Source organism: Lissotriton helveticus, chromosome 5_1, assembly GCF_964261635.1.
Source record: "Lissotriton helveticus chromosome 5_1, aLisHel1.1, whole genome shotgun sequence".
Lineage (NCBI taxonomy): Eukaryota > Metazoa > Chordata > Amphibia > Caudata > Salamandridae > Lissotriton > Lissotriton helveticus.
The window spans coordinates 1,080,568,699-1,080,586,743 of record NC_136065.1 but is presented as its reverse complement, the minus strand read 5'-3'; the positions used below and the strand labels follow the sequence as shown (position 1 = coordinate 1,080,586,743).

The 18,045-nt window shown below is 48.6% G+C and overlaps 1 protein-coding gene across 1 annotated transcript in view; it reads left to right on the top strand.

Annotated features, from left to right (window-relative positions):
- Positions 1 to 18,045, top strand: part of TWNK (twinkle mtDNA helicase) — a 107,788-nt gene that overhangs the window by 74,368 nt on the left and 15,375 nt on the right. Inside the window, exon 4 of the mRNA XM_078643646.1 lies at positions 8,789 to 8,930. Coding sequence (XP_078499772.1) covers positions 8,789 to 8,930 — 142 coding nt within the window. The remainder of the gene's footprint in view (positions 1 to 8,788; positions 8,931 to 18,045) is intronic.

The window sequence follows — 18,045 nt, the reverse complement described above, 5'->3', positions numbered from 1 at the left end:
AGGCATAATTGCAGTGCTTTCACACATTATTTAATTTCCCTTTTGCATTTTATACGGCTTAAAAATGAGAGCTAGTTGTCGCTACTCATGTACCTGGCAACCTTTGAACCTACATTATAGATGAGTCAGGTTAAAAACAAGGTAAGTTGAAGAGTCGCGTGAAAAAAATGTCAAGACTTCCATCAAAGCATTATCAAGCGACACCTCTGTGATTTTGTGTGTCGCATTACACACATACAAAGGCACACGGAGTCCAAAAGGGAGGCAGGTATAGACAGGGGACACAACATGTGTAAACATGTATACACTGTCCAGCAATCTAAAATAACCCGTAAAGTCCTTTAACCCGAAGCTAAGGTATTGGCAGACATGGCACTTTACATATACCTCCTAACCTAACATTACTCTGGATCGGGAAACTTAGGGGCCGATTACGATTGCATAGGAAACTGCTCCGACCCTCGGTCGGAGTCGTTCCTACGGCATTGTAATCTCCTGTTTGGATTAATATCCGACCAACCCATTTGAATGGAGTCGGTCAGAAATTAATCCAAACAGGATTTCCGAATGGCTTACGACAGGCTCGTAGAGCCGGTCTGCCATTTGGAAAGGGGCCTGTAACCCCAAGGGTGCAGGGAACAACTGCACCCCAGCTCTTTACAAAGGGAGCATGCATTCTGGTTGGAATGCATGCTCCCATTGTAAAGAATAGGATTGCGACCGGACAATGTTAAGGCACATCCTAATTGCTGGTTTGGGACCGCCGACAGGTCGTCGGTCATTCCCATTTCCAGATCGATGTCGGACGGACTCAGGTCCGTCCGACATCTAAATCGGCCCCTTAGTGTTTGGACAGTCTGTGTTTCCTATTTAATTCCTACTTTTTTCATGTTTTTAATGAAAAATATGAAAGGGGCATGAGTTTCTTTCATGCAGAATTATGGGCCACATGACTGAAGCTTTTTTGAGGCCGCAAATGGGCTGATTCGCTGAATCGGCCCGTTTGCGAACGCAAAAATACTTTTTTTTTTTTTGTAAAATTTTTATTTTCATGTTTAGAAAAACAATTCACATACAGGAGATTCACCAAGGTGCAATACAATACCTCCCAGGAGGGCACAGTCTGAGGACATAAAGCATCAAATTATCGTAATAACATAGGCAAAGCCAGGTCGGGGCGTATGCTGATAGCCGTAGTCGCTCAATGCAATAGATCTGTCGAAGAATTTGTGCATTACATAGCAGAGCCGGTATGTCCATAGTTCGACATATCCCAATCAGCCAGACTATAGATCCCTCTATGTACCTCGGTGAACCATAAACCCGTAAAACAGAACTCCCCCCCCCCCCTCCCATTCCCTCCCCCCACGGTGGCGACTCATTCAATCCAAATCTCCTTCCGATAACAAGACTAGACCTGAAACAGATGGAGTGATCTCAAGGATGCAGGGCAAACAGCGGACGGTAAGCCCTTAGACAGGAAAGTTACCAGGGGACCCCACTGAAATTGGAAGTTCTTAAAGTTACCAAGGAATATGTCCGCCATTCTCTCCAAACTCAGAAGCCTCCACAGTCGTGCGTGCCACAGCGAAATTGCCGGCGCCTCCTTCTGCTTCCAGGCAGCCGCCAGTGTAATCTTGGCAGCACCCAGGCAAAGCCACAAAATCTTCTTGTCTGCCCTGGTCTGGTGCTCGAGGCCGGGTTCTCGTAAGCCTAGTAGGACGGAGGCCATAGAATCCTCTATGGGATACTGAAGAATATCCCTAATGTGCGAGAGAATCTCCTCCCAATAGGGCCGAATCACTGGGCAGTCCCACCAGATGTGGCGAAAGTCCCCAAGAAACCCACAGCCCCTCCAACATTTATCGGAGGTGGCCGGGTAGAAGCGATGGAGCCTGGTCGGGCATAAATACCATTGCGTAAGAGTCTTAAGGTGGGCTTCCCTGAGGTGAAGCGAATGATTAAACGCCGTCAAATCCCGCCACAATGCTGACCATTCAGTGTCTGAGATATCTCTCCCCAATATCTCTTCCCACTGCTCCATGTATCTAGGCCTAGGCGAGATTGCAGATTTAAGCAATAGCTGATACAGGAAGGAAATGACCCCCTTCATTGCCGACGTCCGTAGTAGGAAAGCCTCGAATGGGGAAGGTGGTCTCGTAGCCGCCTCTAGTACCCCCGAAGACGTGGCCCAATGGAGCAGCTGTGCATGACGATATTGGTCAGTCTGAGGAACCCCATAGTCCCTCATGCAGTTAGCAAAAGTGAGGGGAGCCTGACCATGGAACAGGTGAGTCAGGGCCCTACAGCCACCCTCCCTCCATGCGTCGAAAGCCCCCTCTCGATGTGCCGGCGGGAAGGCTGGGTTGTAGTGCAGGGGCGTGAAAGGTGAGGGGAACGTAGTCCAACGTTCGTCCCCAGCAAGGGTGTCCCACACATTCAGCACAGTACCCGTAGGTGTACTTATATAGGCGTTCAAGGGACGGTCCTTCTTAGGCTTCCAAGCCAGATCCCATACTGATCTCCCCGCCACACTCCGGTCCATGTGCAGCCAATGCTTCTCCGACGTTTGCTGCGACCACTCCACCAAAACCCTCAATTGTGCCGCTTTATAATAAAGTTGGAAGTCGGGAAGTCCCACACCGCCCTCGGACCTCGGCCTACGCAATAGCGCAAAGGACAAGCGTGCTCGGCCCCCTTGCCACACAAATCGCAATATCTGCGTCCTAAGACGCCGAAAATAGTCGCCGTCCAAAGGGATGGGCAGTGCCTGAAATAAATACAAATATTTGGGGAGGAGAACCATCTTCACAGCATGGATCCTACCCAGCCAAGACAAAAATGTAGGCTTCCATCTGTCCAATTCGGCTCGAGTCTTTGCCAACAAGGGGGGGAAATTGGCCGCGAATAGTTTGCCCACAGTCGAGGTCAAGTGGACCCCCAGGTAGACAATCGAGCCAGCAGCCCAGGCTAAGGGTGTCAGAGTGCGCACGCGTTCTACGTCCGTCTGCGATAGAGTAAGATTCAGAATATACGACTTGCTATAGTTAACCTTGAAGCCGGCCACCTCTTCATAGTGCAGCAAGGCCTCCCTAATACAAGGTAGCGAACGTTCCGGTTCCGCGACAGAAAGAAGTACGTCGTCCGCGAAGAGCGTGATTTTATGTTGCTCTCCCGTGAACGGAATGCCCCGTATGCCCTCATGTTCCCTCACCGCCACCGCCAAGGGTTCAATGCTCAGCGCGAACAGGAGGGGGGAAAGGGGACACCCCTGCCTAGTACCTCTGGTATGCTGGAAGAATGCAGACAAGTGGCCATTGACTCCCACTCGAGATCTAGGACTGCAGAAGTTAGCCTTCACCATGGTGATGAACTTCTCCGAAAAGCCAAAAGCCGTCATCGTATGAAACAGAAAGCGCCAGTCTACACGATCGAACGCCTTTTCGGCATCCAGCCCTACCAGGACCGCCGGTATGCGAAACCTGTCCGCTTTTTCAATGAGATGTACAACTCTGCGCGTATTGTCGTGAGTCTGGCGCCCCTTGATAAACCCGGACTGGTCGGGATGTATGATCGCCGGTAACAGATCCTGCAGTCTATGCGCCAGGATCGCCAAATACAATTTCGCATCCAAGTTAAGGAGCGCTATGGGGCGAAATGAGGCACATCGGGTGGGGTCTTTCCCCGGCTTTGGTAAGACCGTTATAACCGCCTCGGCTAGGGAACCCTTCGAGGAACCGGACTCAGCCATGCTGTTAAAAAGGATCACCAAAAAGTCACAAAGTTCAGAGGCGTATGTCTTATAAAAGACGGCAGTATAGCCGTCCGGCCCAGGGGCCTTGTGCAGTTTCAGGTTCTTGATAGCCTCGAGCACCTCTTCCCTGGTAATCGGTGCCTCCAAGACGTCGTTCCATTCTTTGGACACCTGGGGAAGGGCCAAGCGCTGCAGATACTCCCTCTGAGACCTCGCGTCCAGCCCGTCTCCAGCATAAAGGTCCGCATAAAAACGGCCAAAAATGGCCGCCTTCTCCTCGTCCCGGTGATGCATCCCACCCGCAGCGTCTCGAATCCCTCCGATATATTCACGTTCCCGCCTGTCCCGTAGTTGACGCGCCAGGTGTCTCCCCACCTTGTTTCCGCAGGAATAAGATTGCCTTCCCAGCCTCAATAGCGTCAATTCGGCCCTGTTATTGTAATGGGCTCTCAATTTCCCTCGAATGGCGGTCAAGGGCCGGAGGGTCACTCTAGAAGGATTCAGCTTGTGAGCCTGTTCAAGTTTCGCCAATTCGGTCTCCAGATCCTCCCTATCCTTGCGCCGCGCTTTATTAAGAGTCGCATTGAGGCCCAAGCATGTTCCCCTGATGGACGCCTTCAATGCATCCCAAGTGTTATAGAGACCGAGGTGTCCGACACTGGGTTCAGCTCGAAAAAGTCCTTGATGGCCTTTCGCAGTGCCTTACTAGAGATATCGTCCCGCACCACTGAGGCCGGGAAGTACCATTTCCGCTGCCCATCACCAGGTGATGACCACCGGAGGCTAAGCACCAGTAGACTGTGGTCAGAGACTGAGAGCGGAAGAATGACGGAGTCAAGGACAACACCTCGAAGCGCCTGGCTAAGAAAAATGTGATCCAATCGGGAATAAGAATGATGGACATGCGAGAAAAAAGTGTAATCTCGGGATGTAGGATGGAAGAAACGCCAGCCGTCCACCAGCCCCAGTTCATCCACCAACTGCTGCGAGGCGGGGAAAAACATCCCCGTATGTGCCCTATGGGTCCCAGAGCTATCCACATTCGCATCCCACACCAGGTTAAAGTCCCCCAAGAGGAACAGGTTCCCCTCCGCAACACACCTTGCAAAAACTGATTTTGACCAGCGTTGGGGACGTACACCACTACAAAAGTACAGAGCCTCCCTCGAACAAGCCCCTTTACCATCAGCCAGCGACCATCCTTATCACTACATACATCATGAGGCTGAAAGTGCAACGTAGAGCGAAATAGGAGAGCCACCCCCCTATGCTTTGTGGACGCCGAAGACCTATAGACAAGGGGATACGCCTTATGTCGAAGGCGCAGCTCGTCCTTACGCGCAAGATGGGTCTCCTGGAGCCCCACAACATCCAACTGGTGATCAGTCACATACTTCCACACCTTCCGCCTCTTCTGTGGCGAGTTCAAGCCCTTAACATTCCATGTCCCTATACTAACAGGCATGATGATCCCATAAACCAGCACTCTCTGTAGCCATCACTGGAGCCCCCCACCCCACAATCTCCAATCCTTTGTGCAAAAGTAACAGTGACAAGCGACCCAAAGACCTCCCCCAAGCCCCACCAGACGGACCATTAGCCTCCATTAAAGCCGCCAATGCCCCAACCTGCTCCCCACACGCCACACTCAATCCCCTCCTTTCCCACCACACGTGCCACAAACCGCTCCAGTCGCCACCAACATTCCCCTCCCTAACCCCCCCAACATTCAACCCCCCCCCGAAAGAAAAGGGAACAGTGATAATGTAAACATAACAGAACCATTGAGGATAATACTCATCAGTCCCAGTAGTCCAGAGTTCGCAGGGATCCGTCCACTCCGGGGACAGGTTAGGGAGACCAACTCGGTACCTCCCAAGGTCATGGTCCGGGGAGTCTTCTCCAAAAGTACATCCATTCTCCCAGACCAGGGGGCCGATGCCCCTCCAGCGCCGATCCGCCATTAATCAATTCCCTGTCATGCCGCTCCCGAACTTGCTTGCGACACCGGCAACGTTGCTGAGGCTACCGAAGCCACCGCGTTCCCCCTTTCCTGCAGGCTGGTATTGCGATTCGGTCGCCCCCGATCCGGGGAGGACCCCACTCTGTGCCACGAGGAGGATCGACGGCGCCGCCGAGATGGGGACACATTCGAACCCTGAGAAGGTGCAGCATCATTCAAACCCAAGAGATCCTTTGCCACCTGGAGGGAGCGTATCTGCGCCAATTGGTTTTGCCATCCGAAGATGATCCGGAAGGGATGGCCCCAGGAATATGCGATGTTGCGTTCCCGCAGGTAGGAAGTCACTGGGAGAAAATCCCTCCTTTTCTGGAGCGTAGAGGCTGCCAAGTCCTGAAAGAGCTGAGGACGATGGTCCCTGAACTGCAGCGATGCGATGGCCCTGGCTTTACGAAGGATGCGCTCCTTCACTTGAAAATCATGTACACAGACGAGGATGTCCGGGGGGGGGCCCCCCCTCCTCTCCTGGGCAAACCAACTCGATGCACTCTATCCATTCTAATTTCCCTCACATCCTCCTCGTTCAAAATCTGCAGAAACAGTTCCTGTACGTATCCACGCAGGTCTCCCGCCTCGCCATCCCATGGCACTGCCCTAATGCGGATGTTATTCCGACTGGATCGGTTTTCCAGGTCCTCCGTGTGAGATTGCAGGTCCAAGTTCTGTTCCGTGAGACGGATGATATCTTGTTGGAGTAGGTGCACATCATTGGCCGTATTCAAATCATGGTCCTCTAGAGTCGCCACTCTCTCGCCAATCCCATCTACGTCTCTCCTTACCTCCCGGAGGTCGGACGCCAGCTGCGCCCGAAGCTCGGAGATATCTTCCTTGATGGAGGCAAAAAGTTCGGTCATAAAAGCTTTGGTAGCCGGGGCCTCATCGTCCGACAATCTCGGCGAGCCACTGGCCCCCGGGGAAGCTGGCTGCTGTGAGGACTTAGATGGTCCATCCTTCACTACACGCCCCTTGCGGACTGTGTTAGACATGAGGCCGGGCAACCCCCTTCCGGGCGGACCCTCCACCAGGTACTCTCAGAGGCAAGCGTTATGGGGGCACCGGGCCCGCAAGCGTAGCAACTGTCCCCTCAAGGTAACTCCGAGCTCTCCTCTCTCCACCAGGCAGGAAGCCCCCAGAGTGCCCTCGAGCGCCGAGACTCCAGCCGACAGGTCCGCCCAAAGCCAAGGAACAAGGAGCCTCCAGCCTCCGATGGTAAGTCCCTGAGGGGATGGCGCAGAAGGGTAACGTAGTCACCAGCAATCCAGGCGCAGGCGAGAGCCACCCAAATCCAACATGAGCGCCGGACAAAATGGCCCCGTTACGTGCCCTGCCCAGTCCGCCTCCAGTCCTCTAGGCTCCAACCCCTAGTGTCGCCGCTAGTCCTGCACCAGTCAACAGCAAGGGACCGAGGTCTGCGCGTTCCCAACCTCAGGGAAAGTGGCGGGGCGCTACCAGTCCACCCAGACGTCCATGCGTATCAAAGCTGGCGCCCAGCCACCCCGGGCATGCACCTCACCCAGGCCTGCGTAGGCTGCTATCCCCAGTTCGCCTCCACTCTGCCGGCAGCCGTGTCTTCGGTGAGCTCTCCTACCAGGCCCGGGCCACCGGCGCGCCACACACGCCTCCCCTCTACGTCAGGGCGTAATTCCATGCACCGGGCCCGAGCCCAACAGCGTATCTCCGATGTGCGCAGCGTCTGGTATGCGCCCGGAGCCTCCACCGCCCCTCCGGGCCTGCACTGCGGGACCTCCGTGCTCCTCCGAATCCGGGCCCACTCTCCTCCTCCGGCTGGTAGTGCCAGACACCTTCGACGCTCTCCGGAATGCTGCACCGCCCTCCGCTGGTAGTGCGGTCTGACCCTGTCAGCCGGCGCAGGGGGAAACCCCCGGGTGGGCAGCGGGCGGCCCCTTCTCCGCCGCCGTGGCCACCCCGAGTCACCGGACGGCCCTCAGATCACGCGAGGCCGGGGATCCCCAGGCCTCACAACTTCGCCGCTCCTGCAGCCGCCACAAGCGTCTCAACGCCCCGCTGACGGCACCGGACCACTCCGCTCCAATTCGGAGACCCTCGCCAACCTTTTGGGGCCAGTCCGCTCACGCAGCACCGAGCTATTAGAAGCTATGCTGGATCGACGCCGGAGAGGCTCGGAGAAGCGTCTTACTCCGACGCCATCTTGGCCACGCCCCCGCAAAAATACTTTTTGACATGTACCAAACCCAAACAGCGATTCGAAAATCTTTTACCGAATCGCAGTTTGGGTTTGCAATGAGTATTAGGAAGGGGCGTGTTGAGGGCGTCCCTTCCTAATGCCGAATCGCAGTGGTATGTGTGAATGTTTTACGACTGAAATGCGGTCACAAAACATTTGCATTTTACCACCAAATTGAATTTGGTGGTAACCTTTTCTCATATAGGAAGGTGTCCCCAACAGTCCCTTTCTCCTTTGTGAATGTTTGTAAAAGCATTTTTTTAGAGCAGGCAGTGGTCCCACAGGCCATTGCCTAGTCTTAAAAAATGAAACGTAAACGTATAATTTTGTTTTTTTATATGCATCCCGTTTTTTCTTTAAGGAAAATGGGCTGTATTAAAAAAAAAAAAAAAAGATTGCTTTATTTAAAAGCAATCACTGACATGGTGGTCAGCTGAGACCCCGCAGGCCACCATCCCTGTGATGTTAGCAATTCCCATTGGGTCACAAACCAAGATCTACCTTATTAATATTCATGAGATAGGTCTATTTGCGACCCACTGGAAATTGCAAATGAAACTTAAAAGATTTTCATGCATTTTAAATAGCGATTTCCTAATTGCTATTCACAGGAATTTTCAATTAGGAACTTGCTATTACAAACTTTCGTTCATGTGGACCTATGTAAGTAAATCTTTTTGTGGATCACTGTTTAATATTGATGACCACTCAACATTTTAATCGATCTCAGTATGTCATGGACACTGTTCTCATGCTCTCCTGCACAAGAAGTTGACTTGCCTGATGGCAATTGTTTATTGGTTTTCAGGATTGCTGTTCAAGATTACACTGTTGGTGCTTTCAGGAAATTTGCTACGGATAATAATTGTCATGTGACCCTGGTAATACATCCCCGAAAAGAGGAAGATGACAAAGATCTCCAAACTGCATCCATTTTTGGATCTGCAAAAGTAAGAAGCTTTGAAATGTAAACATTTGCTTAGCGAATTGCTTATTATTTTTTTTTAGCACCATCTGTTTCGGCCACTGCAGTTTAGGCACATCAGCAGTACAGCTGGATTGCAACGGTGGGGAACTCTAAAGCCCATAGCTGAGAACATACTTCAAGGACAACAAGGTTTAATTTGTCCACTGAACAAATAGTCGCATCCCCCTGCAACACACCCTTTGGCTGCTGAAGAGGATAGTGTGCTGCTTGGGAAAGGTGCATATCCACATATAGAATATGTTCAGAATTGAACATATGGTTCCTTATTCAAATCCTTCATCGTTATGAAAAGCGATTTAAGGAAATACAGTGTCCTATGGGCCTAGTTTGTGTTACTGACAGTGGTTCTGATATGTAAGTGTGTTCACATGTTTGCAAAATGTTTCATTTTTCCTAAATTACTGTGCAATTTTTAAAGACAAGTTTAAATTCCATTTATTTAAGGCATCATTAAACAAGCCGCAAATTAGAGGGCAAGATGGACGCCGTAAAGAGGGTAAGATGGCCGCCGTAAGGTTTTGGTGAGAAGTCGCTCCTGACCTCTCTCCCCGTACTACCCGGGCGGTACTGGAGTAGGGATATTGTACCCCCCATCTATGGAGTTGGTTGCCTGGGTTCAGGCGAGCTTAAGTAGAGCTTGGAAAACGTGCCCTGCAGCTAAGGTTGGAGTCAGACGGCTACTGCTAAAAATAGCTGGCTTAACGACGGAGCTGCGGATGCAAGCTGAGAGGATGCCAGCACGATTATCAAAGCTGGATAAAGATAAGGACAAGGAGAAGACAACCGGAGTAGGGAAACAACAAGCTTCGAATACTGGGAGCGGCCCTGCAAACCCAAGAAAAAATAATGACATTGGGACACCTGGGATACAACAGCGAGGGCCCGGCCCTATTCGAAAAACTGTGCCCTCGGCTCCGGCTCCGGCTCCAGCGCAGAAGGGGAAGAGAGCAGAGAATCGCTCCAAGGCAGCGACAGCAGCAAAGACAGACCGGGTCGAGCAGGACCCCGATCGGCTTATCGTGGAGGACTTAGCCGATGCAGAGCGACATAGGCACGGTCCGAGTAAAGGTAAAGGATCGGCCCTAAGACAGCCTACCTTGTTGGAAACCTTCGGTCCCAGATCAAACTCCCAGCCAGCCGGGGTACAGGCCGTACACGGCAACGTCCTCGAGGACGCAACGGCAGACGCTTCCGAAGCGGTGTCAGCGGTTGCTAGGCAACGCCGGGATTCCGACACTGCAGACAACAGTGGCGTTAAGGGAAAGAACGCCATGCCTAAAGAACCTCTAGTGTCGGATTCCAACAGTGAAATGGAGAAGGGACGCGAGGGACCCGAAAAAAGTCCTGTGATGGTCGAGACGTGCATGCCTCTAGGAATCGGAACCGCAGGAAGTGCGGATATGTTGGAAGCACTTATGCAGGTGGAGGCTGAAATGGGTGAGAAACAAAACGCTGGGAATAATCAGGGCAGTAATAGTAATAGAACTCTAGCAGGAAAAAGCATACATTACCCCACATCAAGGAGATCACGGTGCCTGCAAAGGGAGAGGGTGGCTCAATGGAAGAAGACTGTTTTTACTCGCTAAATGAGGATACTGACACTACCCAGACAAGCGAGGGCGATTCAGAGGCGGGGGAGCAGGATGAAGAGTCGAGCTCCGGTTCTGGTTCAAGCTCTTTGAGGAAAGAGAGTACGCAGAAAAAGAGACGACCTAAGGGGAGGAAGCATGGCATAGATACAGGGTTACCTTCAGCGGGAGGGGAGAAATTAGCCTGGGACTATTCAGCCACCTCACAGACTTACTTGGAGGAGAGCAAAACCCGACCGCAGCCAATACCCCTTCCTCCACGCAGCACCAGGCCCCTTTTGAAATAATCTTTAATACACTCAAGCAAATGCAAGGCGCAGCGAGATCAGAGAGTCGCAGGGCAAGACAAGCATCAAAAAAGATACAGAATACCCTCAGGAAAGTCAATAAACTGTACGATGGTTTAGCGGAGAGGGTGACGGAGGTGGAAGAGAGAACTGGGAAGCTGGAGGATGACGTTGGGGAGTGGCAGGACTTTAAACTGGAACAGGAAAAGTTGGCGAGTGATCTACAATGGAAGATGGAGGACTTCGAAAACCGCCAAAGGAGGAATAACATTCGCATTTTGGGTGTGGCAGGAGGGGGAGGACATCATGCGATTTGTGATTAAACTATTAAGAGGTGCCTTCCCGGAGTCGGAGTGGGAGTGGGAAAGGGAGATCCAAAGGGCTCACAGATTCCCTCTTTCGATCAGGAAAGGCCGGAGTGGCGGGGGGCAGACAGGGCAACCTGCGCTGCCCAGAGCTATTTTGGTATATGTCGGAAACTACCTACTTAGAGAGGAAATAATCGACAAAGCTAGACCTAACAACAAAAGATCATTTGAGGAGACAACCTTCTTTGCCAGGCCCGACTTCTGCCACGTAACGGTGGAGAGAAGGTGGCGGCTTAGGCAGCTTATTAAGCCATTTCAGGCTTTAGGCTCAGAGGCATTTCTGCTATTTCCCGCAAGGTTGAAGATAGTCACAAGGGGGAGAACAAACCTATTCTTGTTCGAGATTAAGGCCCAACAGTTTTTGGAGGAGATTAAGGCGCAGAAAGGTGGTTGAGATCATTAGAACTATCTATACTCTGGGAAGATGTAAAGATGTGGGGTGAAGATGTTGGGTTCTTGCTGTAAGAAGTAGGATATATAACGGTTTGAGAGCTCTAAGTTTGGTAAGATATGTAAGATATCCAGGTATGCGATTAGGTGGCTGGGAACACGGGACACGGAAGGGGTATAGGGGGGTACACACAAGGTATAGGTTAAAACATCGGGTGGAGGGGGAGAGGGGAGCGATTACCGCAAGCTGAAGCGGCTACACATAGGTCTCATTGACCTATTTGCCAGTAATGGGGGGGAGGGGGGGTATTTTTGATGTATTTTAATGAGCTGTACAATTGCCACTATTAATGTCTGCGGCCTTAATGATGCTGGTAAAAGGCTAAGGGTTGCGGCATTACTCAGGACGCTACGTTTGGATTTGGTTTGCCTCCAGGAAACGCATGTAGAAGCCTCCAGGGGGTATCTCCTAGATCTTTTAGAGTTCGCCGTTTTGGCAAACTCCAAGCAAGGTACCAAGCATAGAGGAGTGGCAGTACTAGGGAGATTAAGTGAGGTAGAGGTGATAAAAAAGAAGGAGGATCAATGGGGTAGGTGGGTAATATTGGAAATAAGATTTAAAGGGGAAAGATGCACTATAGTGTCCGTGTATGGCTCCACAGAGGACGACCCTGAGATATTTCAGTACCTAGATACAGAACTGGCGTTGTGGCCCAAGCCAATTATATGCTGTGGGGACTTTAATATCCACGATCCTACCAGTTCGCTTGTACAGTTACGAGGGCAGTATCTCGGGAGGAAGAAGAGAGCTCATAGGGCATTGACGGATATGGTGCTACACAATTCCCTAGTGGATCCATGGGTTAAGTTGAACCCAGGTATGGACGGCGGTACATTTTACTCAGCCCCCCATAAGGTATTGGTGAGGCTGGATTACTTTATGATCTCTACCCCCTTGCTGGAAGGGGCACAAATTGAAAAACACCCCCGAATTGTGTCGGATCATAGCCCATTGATTTTAACCATCAGAATAGGTCAGGTACAACGTAAGGATACACAATGGACATTTGATAGAGCTCTTTTGAAGGATGAGGCATATAGGGAGTATATGACAGATTGGATCAAGACTTATTGGGATATTAACAGAGGAACAGCCCCCCCGGGAGTTGTATGGGATGCTTTTAAGGCCGGGGTTAGGGGGGAGACAATGAGCTACGTATTCTCAGCCCAGAAAAAGATAAGATCTAAAATTAATGAAGTACATCAAAGCCTAATGAAGATAGAGGATGAATTGGCAAGGGATATACGGAGGAATATACCAATTGAAGAGCACCTCCTCAGAATTATTGCTCTTGGAGCAGAAGCTGCGGAAAACATTTCTAAAAAAGCAGCAGAGAACTACTTAATCAAGAGAGAAGCTGCATATGAACTAAGCGAGAAGGTGGGCCATTTACTAGCTGTACGCACTAGACGGAGACTAGCAGCTTCAGATATCTCGGAGATTAGGGATGGGAACGGGGCCTTGGTCTCCGAAACAGTTAAAGTAAGGGAGGTCTTTAGACAGTTTTATGCAGAGCTCTATGCTGGGGGTAGGGCAGGAATTCTAGGAGAGGTTGAAAGTTATCTTAGAGATATTACCCCTTCGGTTATAAATACGGAGGAAAAGGAGATGTTGGACTCGCCCTTTACCTTGGAGGAATTCCTTATGGCACTAAAGTTGTTACCATCAGGCAAAGCAGCTGGTCCAGACCAGCTGCCGGTTGAGTTTTACAAAGTGTTCCATCATGCAATCGGAGGAGATATGTTTAACGTCATGCTGAAGGCACAGAAGGGAGAGGGTATACCTGAATCTTGGGGGGAAGCAGACATTATTGTTATTTTAAAAAAAGGAAAAACACCAACATTGCCAGGATCGTATAGACCCATTACATTGATGAACGCGGATACCAAATTATACTCCAAGATACTGGCGAGGAGATTAGCGGGGGTGATAGAGGGCTTAGTAACTTATACTCAGCATGGGTTCATTCCAGGTAAAAGTACCACACAACATATTAGGTAGGTGGTTACAATGTTTGACGCAGCTGGTATCCTGGGGGACCCTATGGCGGCGCTTTTCTTGGACGCTGAGAAGGCGTTTGATAGGGTCTCCTGGGAATATCTCTGGCACACGCTAAAGTGGAGTGGAATGGGAAACGGTTTTATAACGGCAATGCAGACTCTTTATAAAAATCCATCAGGAAGGATCAGAGTCAATAGGGGGTACTCGACAGCAGTTAGTATTGGGAGGGGGACTAGACAGGGATGTCCGTCATCCCCACTGCTGTTCGCACTTTATTTAGATCCTCTGATACGTAAGTTGGAGGGTAATCATAGGATTCCTTCAATTAGGTTGAATGGATGCAAGGTAAAGACGTTGGCCTACGCAGATGATGTGGCCATCTTGACATCTAATCCTACCGTGGCCATAAGAGAAATTGAGATTGAGGCACAAAGATTTGGCCAGGTTTCGGGGTACAGCTTAAATAGTTCTAAAACTCAAATCGTATGTAACCAGTATATTGTTTGTAATGATCAAAGGGTGGTGGATTCAGCAGTATACCTGGGGGTGGCAATCACAGCGGATTTGGATGTAGTGGTGCAGAATAATCTTGTCCCCCTGATGAGTAGAGTAAAAACAGATCTGGAACGGATGAACAACTTGCACCTATCACTAGTGGGATGTACTAACGTTATAAAAATGTTGGTGTTGCCCAAATTTTTGTATTTCTTTAGGGCAATACCTTTATTTTTTGAGGCAAGATGGTTTAAAGAGTTGGAGAACATCCTAAATAGATTTATCTGGGCTCATGGTAAGACGCGCAGGGCCTACAGATTTATGTCACTACCGAGAGAAAGGGGAGGGTGGGGTGCGCCTGATTTTAAGTTATACTATTGGGCGGCTGCACTACAGTACATGAGGGGATTGATTGTGGGGGGCGGCTTGGATCAAAGAACTACCAATGATTCGTCCGGAATATACTCTGCGGTTTTGGGGTTGGAGGGGGAGAATTGTTTTCTCAATTGTACAGATTTTGGACATTTTAAAAGGACGAGATTCAAAACAGTTCAAGCCGCGGTCAAGATTTGGAACGCGGTTATGAAGAAAGTTGGCATGGGCCGATATAACTGGTATACTAGGATGTATAAAAATGTTTCCTTTCCGTCACAGATCTTTGGGGACATGACAATGGCGGGGTGGGCCGAAAAGGGTATAATTCAGATCGGAGATGTGAGATATACGGAGGGTGTGGTGCAATTTTCAGACTTAATGAGCAGATATGGGGTAGACAGGAGGGATTTTTTTTTATTTCTGCAACTAAGAAGCTTTCTTGGGGGTAAGCAGGGGGGACAGGTGGGATTTAGCAAGGTAGAAATACTGGAGAAAATAAGATTAGGGGGAGACTGCTCTATTCGGAGCTTCTACGCAAGCCTTATAGCAGAAAATCAGGATGATATGGACAAATATAGTACTAAGTGGGCAGAGAAACTGGAAGGCGAGGTTGGCTGGTTCCAAGAGTCATTGGAGATGGGCCGTACATTACTATGTTCAGCTCCGTTACAGTCGCAACAGTATAAAACTCTGTACTCGTTGTATTTTACACCAGCGAGGATCGCAAAGTGGGGGGGGGGGGTAGTACAGGCATCACATGCCAGAGGTACAATTCCTCCGAGGCAGATTTGATACATATATTTGCTACATGCCCACAGCTACATACACTGCTAAAGGAGATTGAGAACTTTATGAATTCCTCCTTAGCTATACAAATTACCTTAAAGCCTGCTCAAATACTCTTAGGGATAATTACAGATAGTAATACTACTCACAGAGAATTCATTTTTGTAGCTATGGCAGTCTATAGACTCTGCATAGCTAGGGCTTGGCTAGACAAGAATCCTCCGGGAATGCAAGTATGGCTGGCTAATTTGTTAGCGACATATAATTTAGAAAAGAACATATATGCTCGGAAAGGCAGGAAAGGGAGGCGTTTAGGAATGAGGATTTGGGACCCCGTTAAAAGATGGAGAGAGGGTTTGGGGCTGTTATGAACAGGATGAAGTATTCTTTGATATGATTTGTATAGATATGTATTGTATCAGCTCAATGAAATCCATACGATGATGTATTCTTTAAAGAATTTTTTATATGATTGATTTGAGTTGAAAAGGAAATGTGCTGTATTGATTTAAGTTAACTGGTTTATTTGATGAAGTGCGCTGCAATGTGCTAACTGCAATGGTAAAAATAAAAATATATTTAAAAAAAATAAACAAGCTGCAAATTCACTTGTTTACATATTTGTATTCTCCAGGAGGAAGAAATCCCCCACTCCCGCGTTGAGAAAAGCTTTTTTTTGTTAACATCACATTTTATTGGGAGGAGATTCCGCTGCCACCCTGGAAAATGTTTTACTTAGAATCAGCCCCATAACATTTTGACTCTTGGCATTTTACACATGGATTAACTATGAAATGGTCAATTTCCTCTCATTAATATACTCCTTAGTATTTGTTCACAGTTATGGCAAACAAGGCAACGTGAAATGAAGTGATATGCCCAAGAATTACACATTTTGCACAAGTAGAGAATGTCAGACTGTGGGCGGTCTCTTTGATCTTCAATTGGCAGCCTAATCCCTGACGGACAAGTATAATCTGGATCTACTTAGATAACATTTTGTGAAATTGAGGGAACGCCTAAAAGTACATATGCCAGAGTGAAATATTGTGAACGCTTATAAGTAAACTTGCCAGAGCAATTCACATGGCCCTTCGTCAAGAATTAAAGTTAGAAACAGAGAAATGGTTTTGTGAATAAAATTGTATATCCAGAACTCTGCTGTGATGAAAAGCCCAGCATAATGAAAATCCTGGCATATTGAGACCAATAAGCTGGACTATACAGAGCCCATACATGAACAGGGTCTCTGCGCAGGCAGAGCATATGTAAATTCAAAGATCTGACATATAGAGAGCCCTGGCATGCTCAGCGTCTAGTATAATCAGAAAGGTGTCAGACTTTCTCCAAACATTGACATAATAAGAGCCCTTGCATAATAAGCGAGGCTGTATTCTGAACTCCGATATTGGGAGACCTCTGCCATAATTTGTCACCTCACTGCATGGCGCAAATTGGACACATTGATTTGTTTCCAGGCAAGTAGATGTCTGCAGTATCTCATCCCTTAGATATGTTTTTATAAAAGTCTACACCCCTAGATTGCAACCTTAGTTGTATTAGTAGTCATATTTATCATTTTTATGCAGAGCTTATTTCAAACTGTTTTGCCTCATAAGAGATGAGTATTTATACTACATACCTGATAATGCTCTATTATTGACCTGAAACAGAAGAAAGACTCTGCCCTGCTAAAATTTGAAACTGTAGCCATCAGACTACACAGCAGGTGCACCACTCACTGAGCTACTTTGGTAGCTTTCTACTTGAAGATGTTGACGATACCGTCCCAGTTTGCATAAGTTAATACTTGGCAGTAAATATATCGCCTTTTAGAAATGAACAATTTCAAGTTGAAAAGTTTTTTTTGACCTATGAGAACCATCAGACCAAGTTTCAACTTGTTGAAGCGATTTACTGGATTTCCGAAAATCGTGCTCTGGAAAAGGTTGCCTTCTAAATATACATTCTTATAAACTTACCAAGAGGTCAACAGGTTGTTATCTGATAAAACTGATGTTGGGTCTGATGGCTCTTTCAACTAATGCATGTGCGGCAGGGATTGTGTTCAACCCAGAAGTCACAGGATAGAATCCCAGTGTGCCCATTCTGCCTTTCTTCCTCACTGGGTTGTTAAAAGGAGTACCTTTGAGATGAAATCCTGATCTCTGTCCTGATGAGAAACTTTGGTGCCTAAGGCTTTATTCTACCATCAGTGTCTTAAGAGTGTGTTAACAGATGTATCGTACCACCATCGGGGATGGTCAGTATATTGTTCCCAGTACATAATAAGGTGTGAAAGATGACTCATCCGGGACACCGGGACACTCTTCGGAGTTGCTGAGCGCTATATAAAACCCCATTTTAACATAACATAACATAACTCAGACCATACTCACATTTCCTTTTAGGGTGCATCTGGGGAGATATTCTGCAGATTTATCTTTAGAATACCTCCCAAAGTGGATTGACGGTAATGGAATTTTAGCAAAAGAGCAAGCTGGTTTAAAAAAAAATCTTTTTACTCCGACATCACAGTCCTCAACCTGATCATTAAAAAATATTCACCTCTAAGGTGTCAAACTACTGCTGTTACACGCGGCCACTTTTAAACAAACTTTAGTGGGGTTGAGCGCTCAGAATTGTGGTATAAACTGCACAATCTCAGAATACCTGAATGATTGGTCTGTTATGTTATGTTAATTTAACTTCTTAAGCGCAACGG